The 19,428-nt window shown below is 34.3% G+C and overlaps 1 protein-coding gene across 2 annotated transcripts in view; it reads left to right on the forward strand.

Moving 5' to 3' along the window:
- Positions 1 to 19,428, forward strand: part of SPATA6 (spermatogenesis associated 6) — a 203,048-nt gene that overhangs the window by 162,751 nt on the left and 20,869 nt on the right. For both annotated transcript variants that reach the window (XM_012525152.4, XM_004458492.4), the window contains exon 12: positions 10,430 to 10,521. In XM_012525152.4, the coding sequence (XP_012380606.1) occupies positions 10,430 to 10,521 (92 nt within the window). The remainder of the gene's footprint in view (positions 1 to 10,429; positions 10,522 to 19,428) is intronic.

Genomic DNA, 19,428 nt, shown 5'->3' on the forward strand with positions numbered 1-19,428 from the left:
TATACTCACAATATTGTGCTCCCATCACCACTCTGCAGTAGGAAAGAGGTGCTCAGTCTCTTGCACCTTCTCAGTTCCCTGGTCTCCTGTGTCTCCTTTTGTTGCATCATTTTGCTGTGCCAGCTCTCCACTCGGGCCAACACTTCTGTGCAGGCCAGCTCACTGCTCGGGCCAGCTCACCATGCAGGCCAGTTTGCCTCCACCAGGAGACCCCAGGGATCCCTTCCCTTCATCACCACCATTCATCCATTACCAAAACTTTCCCATCATCCAAAATAGAAACTGTACGATTTAAGCATTAACTCCCTATTGCATACCCCCACCCTGTCTCCTGATTCTGGCTCTCTTGAGTTTGCTTATTTTAAATATTACATGTCAGTGAGATCTTATAGTATTTGGTAATCCATGTTGTCTCATGTAACAGAACTTCATGCCTTTTTACAGCTGAAAACCATTCCATTTTGTGTATATACCACATTTTGTTTATCCATTCCCCATTTGACAGGCACTTGGGTTGCTTCCATCTTTTTGCACTTGTGAATGATGCCCCATGAATGTCCATGTGCTGATATCTATTCATATCCCTGCTTTCAATTCTTTTGGATATATACCTAGAAGTGGAATTGCCAGATCATATTGTAATTCTAACTTTTTGAGGAATTGCCAAACTGTCTTCCACAGCAGCTGCACTATTTTACATTCCCACTAGCAGTGAATGAGTGTTCCTATTTCTCCACATCCCCTCCAACATTTGTAATTTTCTGTTTTTTAAATAGTAACCATTCTACTGGATATGAAAGGCTATCTCGTTGTGGTTTTGATTTGTATTTCCCAAATTGCTAACGGTAATGAGCATCTTTTTGTGTGCTTTTTGGCCATTTATATATCTTCTTTGGAAAAATGTCTATTCAAGTCTTTTGCTCATTTTTTAATTGGGTTGTTTATCTTTTTGTTTATGTGAAGGATGTATTTATATACTTTGGATAGTAAACCTTTATTGGATATATGGTTTCCAAATATTTTCTACCATTGTGTAGGCTATTACTCTCATGATAAACTTCTTTTAGGCACAAAAGTTTTTAATTTTGATGAGGTCCCATTTATCTATTATTTATTTTGTTTTTTATGCTTTGAGTGTAAAATCTAAGAAAACATTTCCTATCATAAGGTCTTGAAGATGCTTCCCTAGCTTTTCTTATAGAAGTTTGATAGTTTTGGCTCTTATATTTAGGTCTTTCATACATTCTGAGTTGATTTTTCGGTATGGTGTGAGGTGACTTTGGTTATTCTGGTCCCTTTACCCTTGCATATAAATTTGATGAATGGGTTTTCCATTTCTGCAACAAAGGCTATTGGCGTTTTTGTTGAGATTGCATTGAATCTGTAAGTTGCTTTGGGGGAAATTGACATCTTAGCAATATTTAGCCTTCCAATACATGAACAAAGAATGTCCCTCCATTTATTTAGAACTTTTTAAAATTTCTTTTAGCAACGTTTTTTAGTTTTTTCTTTGCAAGTCTTTTACATGTATTTATTCCTAGATTATTGATTATTTTAGTTGCTGTTGTAAATTAAGTTTTTGTTCTTGATTTCCTCTTCAAATTGTTCATTACTAGAACACTAGGATATTTTGGTGTTGTTCTTGTAAGTTTCCCCTTTGCTGAATTCATTTATTAGCTCTATCAGATTTTTTTGTGAATTTTCTGTATATAGGATCATGTCATCTGCAAACAGAGAAAGTTTTACATCTTCCTTTCCCATTTGGATGGCCTTAATTTATTTTTTTCTTGTCATATAACTCTGGCTAGAATTTCCAGAATAAGGTTGAGTAACAGTGGTAACAGTGGATATCCTTATCTTGTTACAGATCTTAAAAGGAAAGCTTTAAGTTTTTTCATCATTAAGTGTGACGTTAGTCAGTTTTTCATATGAAAAACTGCCTTTTATCATATTGAAGTTTCCTTCTATTGTTAGGTTTATACATGTTTTTATCAAGAGGGGTGCTACACTTTGTGAAATGCCTTTTCATTGTCGATTGAGATGTTCATGCATCCCCCCCCTCCTTAATTCTTTTAATGTGGTGTGTATTACAGTAATTGATTTTCTTATGTTGAACCTACCCTTGCATACTGGGATAATCCCACTTGAGCATGGTGTTTAATTCTTTTAATGTGCTGTTGGATTCAGTTTGCTAGTATTTTAAGGATTTTTTGCATGTATACTCATAAGAGATACTGATCTGTAGTTTTCTTTTCTTATGATATCTTTATCTAACTTTGGTATGAGGGTGATGTTGGCCACATGGAATGAGTTAAGGAGTGTTCCCTCCTCTTCAGTATTTTGGAAGAGTTTGAGTAGGATTAGGGTTAATATTTCTTGGAATGTTGGAAAAATTCCCTTGTGAAACCATATGTTCCTGGACTTTTCTTTGTTGGAAGGTTTTTTTTATTACTAAATCAGTCTCTTTACTAGTTTATTTGATTTGTGGAGATCTTTTGTTTCTTCCTAACTCAGTGGTGGTTAGTTTTGTCTTCCTTGGAATTTGTCCATTTCATCTAGTTTATCTAATTTGTTGATGCACTGTTGTTCATAATATTTTCATATAGTCTTTTTTATTTTAATAAATTGGTAGTAATGCCCTCTTTTCATTTCTGAATTAATCATTTGTGTACTCTTTTTCTTTGTCAGTGTACCTATTTTTTTCAGTTTTATTGATCTTTTCACAGAAACGTTAGGTTTTGTTCATTCTGTTGTTTTTATTCTCTTTTTCATTTGTCTCAGCTCCAATCTTTGTAATTTCCTTCTGCTCAATTTGGGTTTAGATTGCTCTTCTTATTTAGTTCTTGTAGTTTTGAGGTTATGTCTCTTCTTTGAAGTCTTTCTTTTTTAATGTAAGCATTTAGTGCTATAAATTTCGCTCCTAGTACTGCCTTTGCTGCATCTCATAAACTTTGGTATGTTGTGTTTTCACTTTTATTCACTTCAAGATATTTTCTAATTTCCCTTGCAATTTCATCTTTACCCATAGGTTATTTTAATAGTATGTTATTTAATTTTCACATATTTGCAAATGATCTCTTTCTTCCTATTAATTTCCAGCTTCATTCTTTTGTGTTCAGAGAATATACATTGTATTATTTCAGTATTTTTGAATTTGTTGAGATGTTTTGTGACCTACGATATTGTCTATTCTGGAGAATAATTGATGTGCGTTCAAGTAGAATGTGTGTTCTGTTTTTATTGCATGAAGTGTTCTATATATGCCTGTTAAGTCTAGTTGGTTTCAAGTATTTTTCAGGTCTTATATTTCTTCATTATCTTCTGGCTGGAGTTTTATGCATTATTGAAAGCGTTATATTAAAGTCTCTTGTTAATGCAGAACTGTCTATTTCTCCCTTCAAATCTATCAGTATTTGTTTCATATATTTTGGGATTCTGCTTTTAGATGCATTTATGTTAAGTCTTATGTCTTCTTGTTGAATTGACCCCTTTATCAGTATATAATTACTGTCTTTGTCTCTTATAACTGTATTTTACTTAATCTGTTTTATCTATTAGTATAACCACACCAGGTTTCTTTTGGTTACTACTTGCATGGTATTTATTTTCCATCCTTCCACTTTCAGCCTACTTATATCTTTGAATTTAAGGTGAGTTTCTTATAAAAAACATATAATTAGGGCATAGTTTTTATCCATTCTTCCAATCTCTGCCTTTTGACTAGAGAATTTAATTAATTTACATTTTAAGTCACTACTGATGATGCAGGACTTTCTACTGCCATTTTGCTATTTATGTCGTCTTTGTTAAGTCTTAACACATTTTTTGTCCCTCAGTTCTTCTGTTAATGCCTAATTTCATATTTGTTTGATTTTTTGTATTGTACCATATTGAATCCCTCCTCATTTTTATCTGTATATGTTTTCATATATTTCCATTATGGTTAATATTGGGTTAAATATTAACATCCTAAATATATAACAATTATATTTTATTTGATAATTCCACCTTAATTTCAACAGCATACACATGCACTGTTCCTAGTCCCCTTTATCCCCCCCTCCATTTTTTGTACTTTTTACAAATTAGGTCTTTTTACACTGTATGTCCAAACCATGGATTTATTATAACTTTTCCTGCATTTGCATTTTGTCACCTATAGGGATTAAGAAGTGGAATTACATAGAAAAAAAATCCAGTACTACTGACATTTATGTTACCCAAATGATTAAGTTTATCAGAAGTCTTTATTCCTTTATGTTGCTTTGAACCACTTCTAGTTCCCTTTTCTATCAGTCTAAAGAACTCCCTTTTAGCATTGTTTGTAGAGTAGATCTAGTGGTAATGAACTCCCTCAGTTTTTATTTCTCTGGGAATGTCTTGAATTTCTGCCTCATTTCTGAAAGAAAGTCTTGCCAGATATTTATTGGCAATTGTTGTTTTTTTAGTATTTTAAGTATTTCAACCCACTACCTTCCTGCTTCCATGTTTATGACGAGAAATAAAATACAATCTAATTGGGACTCCCTTGTATATAACACATTGTCTTCTCTTTTGCCTTTCTGAGTTGGCTCCTTTTCCTTTATATTTGATAGTTTTATCAGTATGTGATGGGGCATATCTCATTCATTTCCACTTTACCCTCTATTATTTCTTTCATTCTATTTGCTTTGGGTTTGGCTGGCTGCTCTTTTCTAGTTTTTAAGGTGGAACATTAGGTTTTTTATTTGAGATCTTTCTTCTTTTTTAACACAGATATTTAACACTAAACTTTTTTCTAAGTTTGGGTATAATGTGTTTCTTTCATGTGCATTTTGTAATTTTCTTCGTAAGTCCATACATATTTTGGCAGATTTTAATATTTCTTTTTTTTTCAATTGTAAATCATATTTTTTCATTTCAAATTTCAGTTGTTCATTGCTAGTACATAGGGGAAAAATTGCTATTTGAATATTAACCTTGTCACCTTGCTATGTGCATTTAGTTGTTCCAGAAGTTTTTTGTTGTTATTAATTTTCCACATAGACAATCATGTCATCTGCAAATAGAGACTGTTTTGTTTCTTCCTTTTCAATCTATATAACTTTCCTTCTTTGGTTCCATGTCCAGTTTCACTAGCTAGGTCTTCCAATGTGACGTTGAATAGGAGTAATGAGAGAGGATATCCTTGTCTTGCTCACCACCATAGCACAAGAAATGTCTGGTTTCTTATGATTAAGTATGATGTTAACTGTAGGGGTTTGGGAGATGTTCTACAAAATTATGTTCCCATTGCTCAGTTGCTGAGAGTTTTTTTGTGTGTTTTGTTTGTTTGTTTTATCATGAATGGGTGTTGAATTTTGTCTGTGTGTTTTTCTGTGTCAATTGTTGTGACCAATCATGATTTTTCTTCTTTAGTTTGTTGGTATGGTGGATTACATTGATTGATAAATGTTGCTTTCTTGCATTCCTGGAATAAAGCCTCCTTGATGATGGGTGTACATAATTCTTTTTATACATTTTTGGATTTGATTTGCTGATATTTTGTTGAGGATTTTTGTATGTATATTCATAAAAGATATTGGTCTATACTTTTTCTTGTAATGTTTTTGTGTGGTGTGGCTATTAGGATAATGCTAGTCTCATAGAATGATTTAAGGAATGTTCCCTCTTATTCTATATTTTAGAAGAGATTGTGAAGAATTAATATAATTTCTTCCTTCAAAGTTTAGAAGTCCCCAGTGAGACCATCTAACCCTCTGATTTCTGTTTTTGGAAAGTTAATTATTATGTTTCAATATCTTTAATAGATGTAAGGCTATTCAGTTTATCTGTTTCTCCTTGTGTAAGTTTTGGTAATTTGTGTTTTTCAAGTAATTGGGCCATTATATCTAATTATAAAATGTTGGGGCATAGAAGTATTCATAGTATTCTTTTATTGTCATTTTATTATTTGCAGAATCAGTAGGGATGATTCTTCTTTCTTTTCTGATATTGTGATGTCTGCCTATTTATATAATTTGTGCCTCCTCTCTTTTTTTAATTGAGCTTTTCAGAAAACCAGCTTTTGAGCTCAATTATTTTTGCTATTGTTTTTCTATTTTCAGTCTCATTGTTTTCTGCTCTAATTTTTAAATATGTTTTCTGTTTAGGCTTAAACTGCTCTTTTTTCTCTTATTTTCTAAGAAGGATTACTTAGGTTATTTTTTTAATAATTTCTTCTTTTCTGATATATTCATTTAAGGCTATAAATTTCCTTGTAAGCCCTGCTTTCATTGCCTCTCACATGATAAGCTGTACTTTCAATTTTATTTAGTTCAATATTTTTAAAATTTTTTCTTGAGACTCCTTCTTTGACCTATGTGTTATTTAGTAGTATGCTGTTTGCTTTCTAAACATCTGGGGATCTTCCAACCTTCTGTTTTGATTTCTAGCTTAATTCTACTGTGGCCTTAGAACATACTTTGTATGATTTCTATTCTTTTAAATTTGTTAAGTCAGCTGTAAGTCCCTGAGTTGATCTGTCTTGGTGAATGTTCTATGCAAGCTTGATAAGAATGTGTATTGTTGTTATATGAAGTATTTTAAAATTGTCAATTAGATCAAGTTGGTTGATAATATTGTCAAGTCTACTATATCCTTATTTTCTGCTTGAATTAACATTGATAGGGCAGTGTTGATGTCTGCCCTAAGGAAGGTTGTAGTGGGCTGGTATGACAGAAATGCCCTTCTCCCGGGGCACAGGTATAGACTTTGAGTACTCAAGGTGTGTAAACCTTTGTTGGCAAAAGATTCTGGGCATATTTCACATGATTACTTGCCCACCCCACCCCACCAGAAGCTGGAAAGGATTTTCCTAGTATCTTCACTTTAAGAGCCTGGTATGGTTCTTGCGAAAAAGCCCATTAAAGTGTGGGGACCCCTAAAACTGAGAGGCTCGTGGGTGCTTCTCATTGTAGCCTCCACCAACTTGTCAGAATTATCAAATGTTTTGTAAGAGGCCTTCCCTTTAGATTTTATCCTCCGTTAAATTTATGATACATGTCAGGTTATAGAATTACAAAAACCTGGATTCAAGACCAGCTGTGCAACTTATTTTCCATGTGATTTTTGGCAACTCTACCTAAACTTTCTGTATTTTATGAATTAGGAAATTAAAGCCATGGGTTAAGTGGTTTGTCCAGGGTGATCAAATTCTATTTGAATTTTTATCACTGTATATAATTTATTATAAATAGTGTTTTGAATATTGAATAACAATAAAACACATTTTATGGATATCTTAGTTTATATGTGACAATTTCATTTGTTTAAGGATAGGCTAAGTTTTAATTAAGTACTATGTAATTAGTGAGATCACTGCCTTTTAATTCTGGCTTTGTCTTAGATTATTTAACCACTCTTCGCCTCAGTAATTTAATCTGCAAACATTATAGGGTACCTTTCCTTTCCTTTGTCCCAGGGATACTCTAAGTATGATTTCAGTTATATACGTAAGATGGAATCACCTGAATAGAAAGGAGCCTTAAAAGAACATTTAATGTACTGTCAGTTTTGGGAAGGAAAACTCAATTTCTTTTAGTAATCTTTATTAATGACTTGTGCTTAAAGAAAAATACTTCTTCATGAGTATACTGGGAAAAAAATCACTTTTGAGCCATATTTCTTTCTGGGCAGTAGAATAACGTCATAAAAAAACTAAATAGTTATTATCTGAAAGAGTTTGAGCCTAATTTTCATTTAAGAAAATGAATAACTCATAGCTTGGGGTGGAGGTTTTAATTTCATAGACTAGTTTCTTTGTGTTCTAGGAGACAGTAGAATATAAGTTACACAAAATGGGTTTAAATTCCCATCTCTGTAACTTAACTTGTATTTTTGGGCAAGTTAATTTTTCTGTGGTTTAGTACCTTTTTCAAGTTATTGAATACTTAAATGAGATTTATATGAAAAGCACCTAGTTCAGTTCTTCAACATTGTACAAACTCAGCAATTGTTGGTTTCCTTCACCTTTTCTGAATTTATACCTGACAAATGGGATTAATGGTACTGAATGGTGATTAACTTCTCCATGTCCCCAGAATGTATTTTCTGGCACTAGTGAGAATGATATAATTCCCCAAATGCTTGCTAGACCCATAGATAATAGTTTATAATCAGGTGTAGTATTTGTTTCCTCCTTGCTTTTATATAACTTGACCTTTTAGAAAAATCTATACAAGGACTCATATGTATGTGTATGTGTGTAGAAACATAGTCTTAACATTTGAAAGGAATAACCACAAAGATCATCTAGTCCTTTTTGTTTATCAGGTCAGAATGCCCCTCCATGTTCTCTCTGATCTAGATGGACATCGGTACTCTGCATGTGAATAGTTTTAATGATTGTGATCTTACACTCTCTTAAGATAGCCCTTCTGTTTTTGGATGCTCCATTAATTTGAAAAGTTCTTCCTTATTTGTCTTTTACTCTACTAATAATTATACCCTTTGGCCCATTCTACCCTTGGCACTTCATAGGAAAAACTAAACTTTGTTCTGCATGTGTGCAGGGACCAGGTCTTAATCATCTTTCTACCTTCAGAGCCTAGGATAATAAATGCACAAAATATATTTTTTATAATGAATAATTTAGGTTAAAACTTTTTTATAAAGGTACTTGTATATATTTTTTATTCATTTGTAGACATTTTAACTTTATTCAACATTTTTATTATTCCTGGTCAAATTTTGTTGTTAAGCCATATTGACAAATTAAAGGAAAATTGATTTTATGTTTATATCTGATAGTCTTTTTTTAAAATATTTTTAAATTTATTTCTCTCCCCTCCTCTCTTCCCAGTTTTCTGCTCTCTGTCCATTCTCTGTGTGTTCTTCTGTGACTGCTTCTATCCTTATCAGCAGCACAGGAATTTGTGCTTCTTTTTTTGTTGCATCATCTTGTTGTGTCAGCTCTCCGTGTGTGTGGCGCCATTCTTGGGCAGGCTGCACTTTCTGGGTGGCTCTCCTTACGGGGCACACTCTTCATGCGTGGGGCTCCCCTACATGGGGCATACGCCTGTGTGGCATTGCACTCATTGCACACACTCAGCCCTGTGCATGGGCCAGCTCCACACAGGTCAGGGAAGCCCAGGGTTTGAACCATGGACTTCCCATGTGGTAGGCAGATGTCCTATCCATTGGGCTTCCCTGATATTACTTCTTATATCATTTAGAATTCAATGAATATACCCAAGGATAGAATTTTAAAATTCAGTATTACTTACATCTATTTCATTCAGTTCTTCTTGCATCAGGATCTTTTTCTGAAGGTTGAGGATATATATATTGCATTTTCGTATTTCTTATACTTCCCTTTGGTATGTCTTCCTCACTTATTAAGGTACTTATATTTTGCGCTAATTAAAAGAAATCTATCATGGCTAAATTAATAATACACAAAAGATAAAAGTTAGTGAAAAAAGCATTAATATAAATAAGTTGAATTACTTCATAATAATAAAATGATTCAGTAGACCTAGAAGTATAACAGTTCTAAATATATATGCTCAGTTTCTGTGATTTTTAAATTTGCTCTATTATTTGTTTATTGCTCACAATTTTAAACTGAATGCTCTCTTCCCAGTTTTATGCCATCAGCAAATTTTTAAAAATCTTTTTCATAGTCTGTGTTCAGCTGATTTCTTACATAAAATGAATAAACCCTTAACACTAATCCTTATAGCATTCCAATTGTGCTTACTAGGTCTTTTCACTATCAGTTCTCTTTATTTCCTTCTCATTTGGCTAAGGAACAAGGGTATTGGCTAGGAGTTAAGATATGTGATATTGAATTAGGTAAAATTATCATACATATGAACATAATTACTATGGGTGATATAGTTTACAAAACTGTCTCTGTTCAGAATCCTAATTTTTATGCCCTTGATTATGACTTTTAGAGTTAAAAATTGGTTGCCCCTAGAAGTAGAAGTAGGAATAATCAAATTTTAATTCCAACTGTCTTCCATTTTGCCTCTTGGGACTTGTTATTGCATTTGGCTTCTGATTAATAAGTGTGTATTAGAATGATTGAGTCTACAGTTTCCCCAAATACTTACATATCAGAATGCAGGTACAGTATTTTTGGATTTCATACAACAAGATGTAAAATATTACTAACTTACATTTGACATAGGAGCCATTCCCATGCATTCACCAATTCAAGAAACATCTACTGAGTACCTTCTCTTTGATAAGCATTATAAAAATTATAGTAAAACTTATTAGCAAAACTATTCCATTTCATTGAATAGGATAATAAATCCTTTTGTTTTCTTTCCTAAGAAATCCAAGCATTTACTTTTACTTCTTTTACATTGGAAGGGTGCAAGCATTTCCCACAGAAAACAGGAGCATCATTTGGGGAACAAAAAGAAAATGAATTAATGAAAATATTTTAATTTTTCAGGATGAGAGAGACCCCGAGAAAGAAGAGGAACTGGAACTGAAAAGAGGTCTTTTATACAGAGACTCTGCCTACGATAGTGACCCCGAGTATAGGTATGAACTTGGTTGATGCTGTTTTTAGAGTTCTTTCTGATAATTGGCATGAAAGTAACTTGTTTCTTAATCTTCTGGATTTGAGGGAACTTTAGACTAAAAAAGATACTTAATTCATTTTTATATTAAACTATGTAAAATCTTATTAAAATATTTCACTGTTTGCTCTACTAAAACTTTTTAATAAAACAAATACAGTTAATCAATAGATATGCCTTTGATCCTACTTAAGATTTATACCGTTTTTGGCTGTTCTGTAAATTCAGATATGCTGGACTTATTTTAGGATGTATTTATTGTAACCTAAACAAGTTTCCATAATTTTAAACCATGCATAAACCCTTTTAAGTAATGTAAAATTAAATTCTCTTCTTCTAGTCTAAATTTCAGGCATGTTAATGATGAAATTTTTGCAAGGTCCTACCAACTAGGAAAGACTTTTGAAAGCTCTGTGTCAACTGACATAAAATGCTGTAAATTAACAACTTAATATAAATTGTAGTTTATATAGCCAAAGGTTCTCTGAACCTTGAATGCTATGCCACTGATTACTATGTGTTTTTCCGACCTTCCTGAGATTTCTGAAGAATAAATATAAGAAGAAAGCTCTAAGCAATGGAGTGTTTTATTGGTACCTGGGATCTTGGACTCACATCTCTGATTTTTACCTTAGTAATATAGGCTGGACTATCTATGAGCATTTGAGGACTCCTCCTTTTGCCCCTTTATACAGATTATAAATGTGACTTTTGTTCCCCAAGTTATTGCCTCCCTAAGAAGAGGTAACCTGGGTTCTCATCAAGGTACGTAGTCTATTATAGGTGAATTTGAAGGAGATAAAGGTCAAAGAGGAAAAAGAAGATATAAGGAAGGGCACAACTTGAGGAAGATGAATTTTTGCCCTTTATTCTTTCTTAAAGCTCTTCTCCCTAGATTATTATATAGATTAGTATCCCAATCATGAGTTTTCAACCTATGTTAATTCCAATTTGGTGGGAAGTGAGTAGGATTAATAGATACAAGAGTTTCAGTAGTGATTTTTTTTTATCCCTCCCCCTTGCGACTTTTTGCATGCTGTCTGCTCTCTGTGTCCATTACACTGTACATTCTTCTGTGTCTGTATTTATTTAGTTCCCCCCTCCCCCCTTGCAGCTTGCTTGCTGTTTACTCTCTGTGTTCATTCACTGCTGGCTCTTCTGTTTTCTTGCTTGTCTCCCTTCTTTTTGTTGCATCACCTTTGCTGAGTGAGCTCTCCGTGGCATGCAGGCGAGTCTGCCTTCACAAGGAGGCCACAGGATGTGAACCAAGGGCCTCCCATATGGTAGACGGGAGCTCATCTGATTGAGCCACAGCTGCTTCCCTCAGTAATGATTTTTAAACTTTTGTATGTATAGAAATCACCTGGATTGCTTCTTAAAATTACAGATGTCAATGTGGGGTGTTCTTACATGTGGGGTGAAACCTGAAAATCTGCATTTTATAAAATACCATGGGTGATTCAAATGCAAATAGTATACGGACCATTCCCATTCTGCTTTCCATTTCAAAGAGGAGAGAGCCCACATTCAGAGTATTTGCCCCCTTGGTAGCCTTGAGGATTCCACCAGCAGAAGATGAGAAACTTTGGAGTCTTGACTTAGTATCACTCCTTTCCAGATATCCATTGACAACAGGTATCAAGGGAAAGTCTGTGTAGACTTACAGAATGGATGAATGAGGAGCAAATCCTTTCCCCAAAAAGCAGCAGCAAAACTGGACAAAATTATCAAAAACAACAATTAAGTACTCTGAAAATTGACTATCTTAGTTTTCTAGAGCTGCTTTAACCAAGTACCATAGACTGGATGGCTTAAAACATTAAAAAATTCATTCTCACAGTTCTGGAATTTAGAAGTCAAAATCAAGGTGTCCATGTTCCCTCTGAAGTCTCTAGGAAGAATCTTCCATGCCACTCTCCTCGCTTCTGATTCCGTGGTTCATAGTTACAGCTGCTTCCATTCCCACATGGTTGCCTTCTTTCTGTTTCCTTTCATCTTCCTTTGACACATGTCATATTGGATTATTCAACCCATGACATTGAACAGAAGCATTAATCAATAAATTCTACTGAGCTTCAGTTAAAACAGAGACTACCTGTGGCATTTTAGCCTGGACTCCCATCCCCACCCTACAACCCCCAGCTCCATGGTACAGAAGTTTTACCAGGGCTGGCAGGCTGGAAGACTGGCAGTTCTTCTCCCAAAGGAGACTGACTTTAAATGGAGCAGAGATCCTATGTGCAGGGCCTTATCAAAAAAAATAATGATCACAATGGCAAGCAATCAGGGAAGGCCAACATTGCAGCTAGTCTGAAGTCTTAATAGTGTTTGGGGCAGGCAAGAAAAATCATAGAAAGTGAGAGTCAAAGTTGGCCTTGATGAAGATCTACTTTGAAGGCTATATGCATGCATAAGGCTACATATACATTTATAAGAGACTGAAGAGGGCCATAGTGAGCTCCTAGTCCCTGGCAGAATATGAGGCCTTATGAATGCAGAAAATATAAAATCCAGGGCAGACTTGTAAACTGCCTGAACGTTGAATGTATTCTCCAAGCCACACATAGATCCAAACAACAAAAAGGAAGGTTTACAAACTTAGAGATTCTGACCAATCATTTGCTGCCCACTAGGCTTTGTTGACCTAGGGGAAACCCCTAGGAAGCTGGGCTTAAAACTAGAAGCAAGGGGAAGCAGATTTGGCTCAACTAATAGAGCGTCCACCTACCACGTGGGAGGTCCAGGGCTCAAACCCAGGGCCTCCTGACCTGTGTGGTGAGCTGGCCCGTGCGCAGTGCTGATGCACGCAAGGAGTGCCGTGCCACGCAGGGTTGTCCCCCATGTAGGAGAGCCCCATGCGCAAGGAGTGTTCCCTATAAGGAGAGCTGCCCTGTGCAGAACAGCCTGCCCAGGAGTGGAACCGCATACACGGAGAGCTGACACAGTAAGATGATGCAACAAAAAGACACATTCCCAGTGCTGCTGACAAGAATACAAGCAGACACAGAAGAACACACAGTGAATGGACACAGAGAGCAGACAACTGGGGAGGGGAAGGGGAGAGAAATAAATAAAAAATAAATCTGAAAAAAAAGGAAACAAGAATTAAAAACAGCAAGAGTCACCAGCATCTTCACAATGCAGGGCAAAAAGATCCACAGCATCAGTCTAGGCAAGTCACTAAGCAAATAAACAAATTAACCATAGCAATCTGGTTAAGGAGGGCAAAATCCAGTGTTGCTACAATTTTTATCCAAAATGTCCAGTTTTTAACAAAAAAATTGAGACATACAAATCAACAGGAAAGTGTGACTCGTCTCTAAGAAAAAACCAGTTACTAGAAACTGTCTCTAAGAAGGCCCAGATGTTGAATTTAGCAGACTCAAAGCAGCTATTATAAATACGTTCAAAGAACTAAAAGAAACCATGTTTAAAGAGTTAAAGGAAGTTGTATAATGACTGTGACTCATCAAATAGAAAATATCATTGAGGAATAGAAAATATTTCCTTCATGTTTTTCTCAGCAAAAATTGTGTTTGGGACTCAATACATTATCTTATAATCTAGATAGACATTGCAGTTATCAATCATGGAGTATGATAGATATTCGGTGTTTTCTTCAGGAAGGACAGAGTGCAAAAATAGCATGTTCATTATTTCATCTTCCAGGTATCAGCCTTTCCATGCTGTGTTTTTTTTTTTTTTTTGTCTTCCATCACCTGACACTCGTTTGGAAGAAATCTCTCATCAAGGAGTTAATATATAACTCTTTACACCCAATATTTTGGGATCTGGGGGCTAGGTTGGAGAAAGAATCCTACCACTCAAACAGACTTCCTTCTCATTTTCATAGTGCGTGTCTGCTAGAAAATTTTAGGCATTTGCTATGATAACCTTGCCAATTCCCAGGACTCTGGGTTGTCCTTTACTCTTTTTAATACCTACTCTATATTCCAAATTTCTTGTTTTAAACGATATCTAAAACATTATCTATCCTATGCAAGCATTTGCCCTATTTAAAGATCAGGGATGAAGTGAATCTTCGTATAGGTGGGAGTTGGCCACAAAAGGACAAAAATAGGTTAAAAATATGTTTAAGTTCATGTTTAAAATATACTCTATTCTTTTATGACTGTCACCCAAAAATCTTAGCCATGTTGTTCTTTTATGGAAATAACTATTGATATAAACTATTTTCTGTTTGCTTATGCATGTTTTTCAGACTACTAACAATAGGAATATACTCAGCAGTAAAAACGCTTTAATTATGAAAATATCTTTAGCAGAGTTTCAATCTGAGTAATCTAAATTTTTATTGTATTTCTAAATAACAGAGAATTGATTGTAGTTTTTCATCTCTTTCCCCACTTGTCACTATCTGATTAATTTGATGAATCTACTAGGATGTAATAAATGGCCAAAAAGCTGCTTTAGTATTAAAAAATGGATGGAAAAGTCTAAATAATATATAGTCTATCAAATCTTTTGAATAACCAAAAATAAGCTTTCATTTTTAAGTAAGAAAATATTGCTTAATTCTGATTTGAATGCATTGGATTTTGTATTATTAACCCATGTATCATAAAGTATTTTTTATTAGACAATTAAGATTTAGTTTTCTTTTTTAAATTATTTTTTTAAATTTTGTTTAGAAAATATTTTGATATTCAGAAATACTTCATTTGCTACATTTTATGTGTTTTTTAAAGCTTTGTAAAGGAATTGTAGCTTAGCAATCTGATTAGAATAGGTAATTGTATTTATCTTTGAAAACAATATATCTCTGACATATTGTAGATGCTTGATAAAAAAATTCACATATTAAAATTGGATCCCTTATCAATAATGATCAATTGCAATTCTGAAGCCCTAGGATATAACGTAAGTAAACTCCTTTTGTGACTGTAATATTTAGTGAAATCTTTAGCTAGGGAATCAACAGTGTAACTGAAGGGCAGACGTTCTCTCAAAGCAAATGATAAATGTTGTTCGTCCTTATTTATTGTCAGTGACTCATTTTTGCATTCTCCTTCTGGGAAGGGAAATAACCTATAAGTAATTAGTCAGTGAATCCACTTGAATAGACTTCTTTTATTCTTTTAATGTCTAGTTTCCTACCAATAAAGGAGATAAATACCAGCATGCAGTTTTTTTCCCTAAGCTTTTTTTCTCCTTTAGAAGGCTAAGCCTCTAATTCAGTGCTTTTTAAAATGTGTTTCCCAGACCATCAGCATCAGAATCACCTTGTTAGAAATCCCGATTACTGGGCCCTACCTTAGACATACTGAGTGAAGCCCGGCAAGCTAAGTATTAGTAAGCCCCCAGGTGATTGTGACTGATATAAATTTGAGAAGCACTGCTATAATCTATTAAAATTTTGTTTCAAATTACATTTACCTTTGTATGGTAAAATGCTTTTCAGGTTTTATTATTAGACCATAATATAATCTCTTCTTATCTATTCTCAACTCTGAGACCAAGAATACTTTCCTTCCCTCCTTCTACTCATCCATTCATCCATCCAAATATCCAGTGTCTGTAGAGCATACACCATATGCTCAGTACTTAAGTGCTTTATCAATCAAGCTTTTTCCTTAATAGGAACCGTTATTGAATACTATGGGAAAGAACTCATCACTTGTAGTATAAAATGTATTGGATCATATTGACTCTAGATCACAAGTTTAAAGTATAGAATATGTATCATACTCTTTAAAATCACTTTCAACTTTGATTCTTTGACTACAAATGGAAAATGGCCAATTTTTATTATTTTCATGACCTTCCAATTTTTTCTTAGAATTAATATTCTTTTGGTCACATATCCATCTTGCCTTCCAACATTCTCTTCCTTTTATATCACCTTATGCTTATCTAATTAATACTTCTTATAGAAACCTTTGCCATGGATTATGCGTAAATTGGTAAGCACTTTGTCTTCATTTGATACTGATGCAGAAAATACCTATATGGTTTCAAATGAGTTCACCCTTTTGAAAAGCCAAACACTAGCCATGCCCTTTGTCTCCTAATCCATGTAAGCTGCTTAAGACTTTTCTCTACTCTTCTTGTGTGTTGGATATTAAAAAATAAATTTGTAATTTAAAACTTTTTTTTAATTGATTTTGTAAAAATATTACATTAAAAAAATATATATGAGGACCCCTTCAACCCCACCACCCCCACCCCACCACTCCCCCCCCCCCCAGCAACACTCATTCCCATCATCATGACACATCCATTGCATTTGGTAAGTATGTCTCTGGGCACCTCTGCACCTCATGGTCAATGGTCCACATCATGGCCCATACTCTCCCCCATTCCATCCAGTGGGCCCTGTGAGGATTTACAATGTCCGGTGATTGCCCCTGAAGCACCATCCAGGGCAGCTCCAAGTCCCTAAGACGCCTCCACATCTCATCTCTTCCTGCCATTCCCCATACCTAACACTTAGGATTTAACACTGCTCAGTTCTTAGATATTCATGGTCTCTGTTATTTTTTCTTTTTCCTTAACAGCACTGTGGTAATTAGAGGACTATTCAAGGAGCAAGAGTTGCTAAAAAAAAATGCACTGTATTTAATAAAATAATATTATTCCTGCTTTGAAAATAACCATTTATGGTACACAGCACTGATGCAATATTTCATAGAATATGTTAGCAACTTAATGCTTTTCATGAATGAATGCTGCAGATGCTCTTGGTAAAATAGAGAAGCATAGTCCTTAAAACCTATTGTTCTAATAGGACTTTTTAGTGTCATGCATTTTAAACTTCTTAGTACAGTTAATTAATATATTAATAAAAAGGAACTAATAACTGACCCAGTATGTTCACAATTTATTAACTAGCGAGCCAGTGCTTCCATATCTAGAATTGAATAATGTGTTTATGATTCTGATACTCTTTGATAGCACCTATCCATAAACTCCCATAATAGGACCCAGTCTATGTTTACATCTCTTTTATGCAAGTCAGGCTTCCATTTGAACAATTCCCAAATTCTATCCACAGAAGTACAATACTGATATAAAGTATAGTTTTGCAATTTTAAGTAGAAATCAACATTCTGCTAGGTTTTGCATTATTTGAAAGCATTCAAATGTCTATTTTAGCAACTTTAGTTCCTCTTTACAGAACCTTAACAGGCACACAGTTTCTCTTAAAAAGCGTTTTGAGTTTTTATTCATTTCAAACCACAGAGGGTAGTATTTTAGGCAGATTGAGACATGAAAAAAAATTTATTGTTTCATGGAACCAAAGCAGTAGTAAATATATACCTGATAACATTAAATATAGTACTTTTTTGATAGAGATTAGGAATTTGGTTTTCAAACTGGGAAGAACCTATATCATGATTTTAAAAGCTTGATGCCCTACTATTTATCCTTTTTGAGGGTTGAATGTGTGGGTGTGTTAGGAATTCAAATTTTAATTGAGAATTGTGTTAGGGTTCTCTAGGGAAACAATTGACAGGAGATATCTGTAAATATTATGAGGTTTTTATAGTAATTGTCTCACAACTGTGGGTGTGCACAAATCCAAATTTCATAGGGCAGGCTGCAAGCCAGGAACTCTGACAAAGGGCCTCACTGAATTCTCAGGAGAAGCTAGCTGACTGAAATAAAGATGGAAATTCTCTCTTCTGACTGATGAAATCATCACTTCTCCTTTTAGGGCCTTTAGCTGATTGGATGAGAAGTCTCTCATTGTTGAAGGCACACTTTTCAGTTGATTGTAGATGTAATCAGCCATAGGTGGCAATCAATGTACTGATGATTTAAGCTCAGGAAATGTCCTCACGGTAAGTCAGGCCAGGGCTTACTTGACCAATCAGCTGGACACCCTCACCTGGCCAAGTTGACACATGAACCTAATCATCCCAAGTATTTTGTTAGTTTTACTAGAACTAGCCTGGAAACAAAACAAAATATTGAGTTCAGAGAAGGGCATTATTTTTATCTGGCCAGCAGTATTCAGTAAAGTTGATCATTGAGGAGAACAAGGAGACAGAAACAGATCTGTGGTTGTGAAATATTAATTAGCACATGGCTCAGTGCAAAAAACAAAGAATCAAAAAACACAATCAACCCAACAAAGAAAATACATGGAACTCATAAGGGAGAAGTCTGAGGGTACAGAAGTATATGTGGGGATTTGGCTTTGCAGAGGTAGGAGGTACATGCAGGCATTTTTCTGTCATTGTATTTATATGTGTGTGATTCTCCTATCTCTTGTCAAATTTTCCTCTTTGGAATTGTCCAAAAAAAAAAAACTTTTAAATGAGACTTGGCAAAGGCATTGTGAAAAATTTTAAAGATCATACTGACATTAGAGATTGCTTTAATTACTACTCTGAACCTGAATAGAAAAGATATGAGTAGTTATAATAATGTTTTCAAATATATTTATTATGCCATAGACTACATCATTATTAAAATTATTCAGTGTGGGAAAAATAGGGCACCAAGTATACAGAAAATTTTGTCAAGATCTAATAGATACTGCTAGAATCTCATTTTAACAAATGCATCTGGAACTAGAGACATCTGTTGTTATGGTACATGGGAGTGATTTTTTTTAAGTTTTCAATGTGAAAATATATAAAATATAACACAGGAATATATTTAAGGTCTGTGCATCCTAAGTAATAACATCAGCATTAGTAATAAAATGAACACTCATTTACTCACCATCCAGCTTATGGAATAGAACATAACTCCTGTCTTGAAAGCCACTTTTGCCTCTAATTGCTTCTTTTCAACAGAGGTAAACATTGCCATGACTTTTCTGTTAATCATTCCCTTGTTTTTCTGTATAATCATACTATATGATTATCTATCATTAAGCAATAAATTGTTTAGTTTT

This window comes from Dasypus novemcinctus, chromosome 9 (genome assembly GCF_030445035.2).
Source record: "Dasypus novemcinctus isolate mDasNov1 chromosome 9, mDasNov1.1.hap2, whole genome shotgun sequence".
Taxonomy (NCBI): Eukaryota; Metazoa; Chordata; class Mammalia; order Cingulata; family Dasypodidae; genus Dasypus; species Dasypus novemcinctus.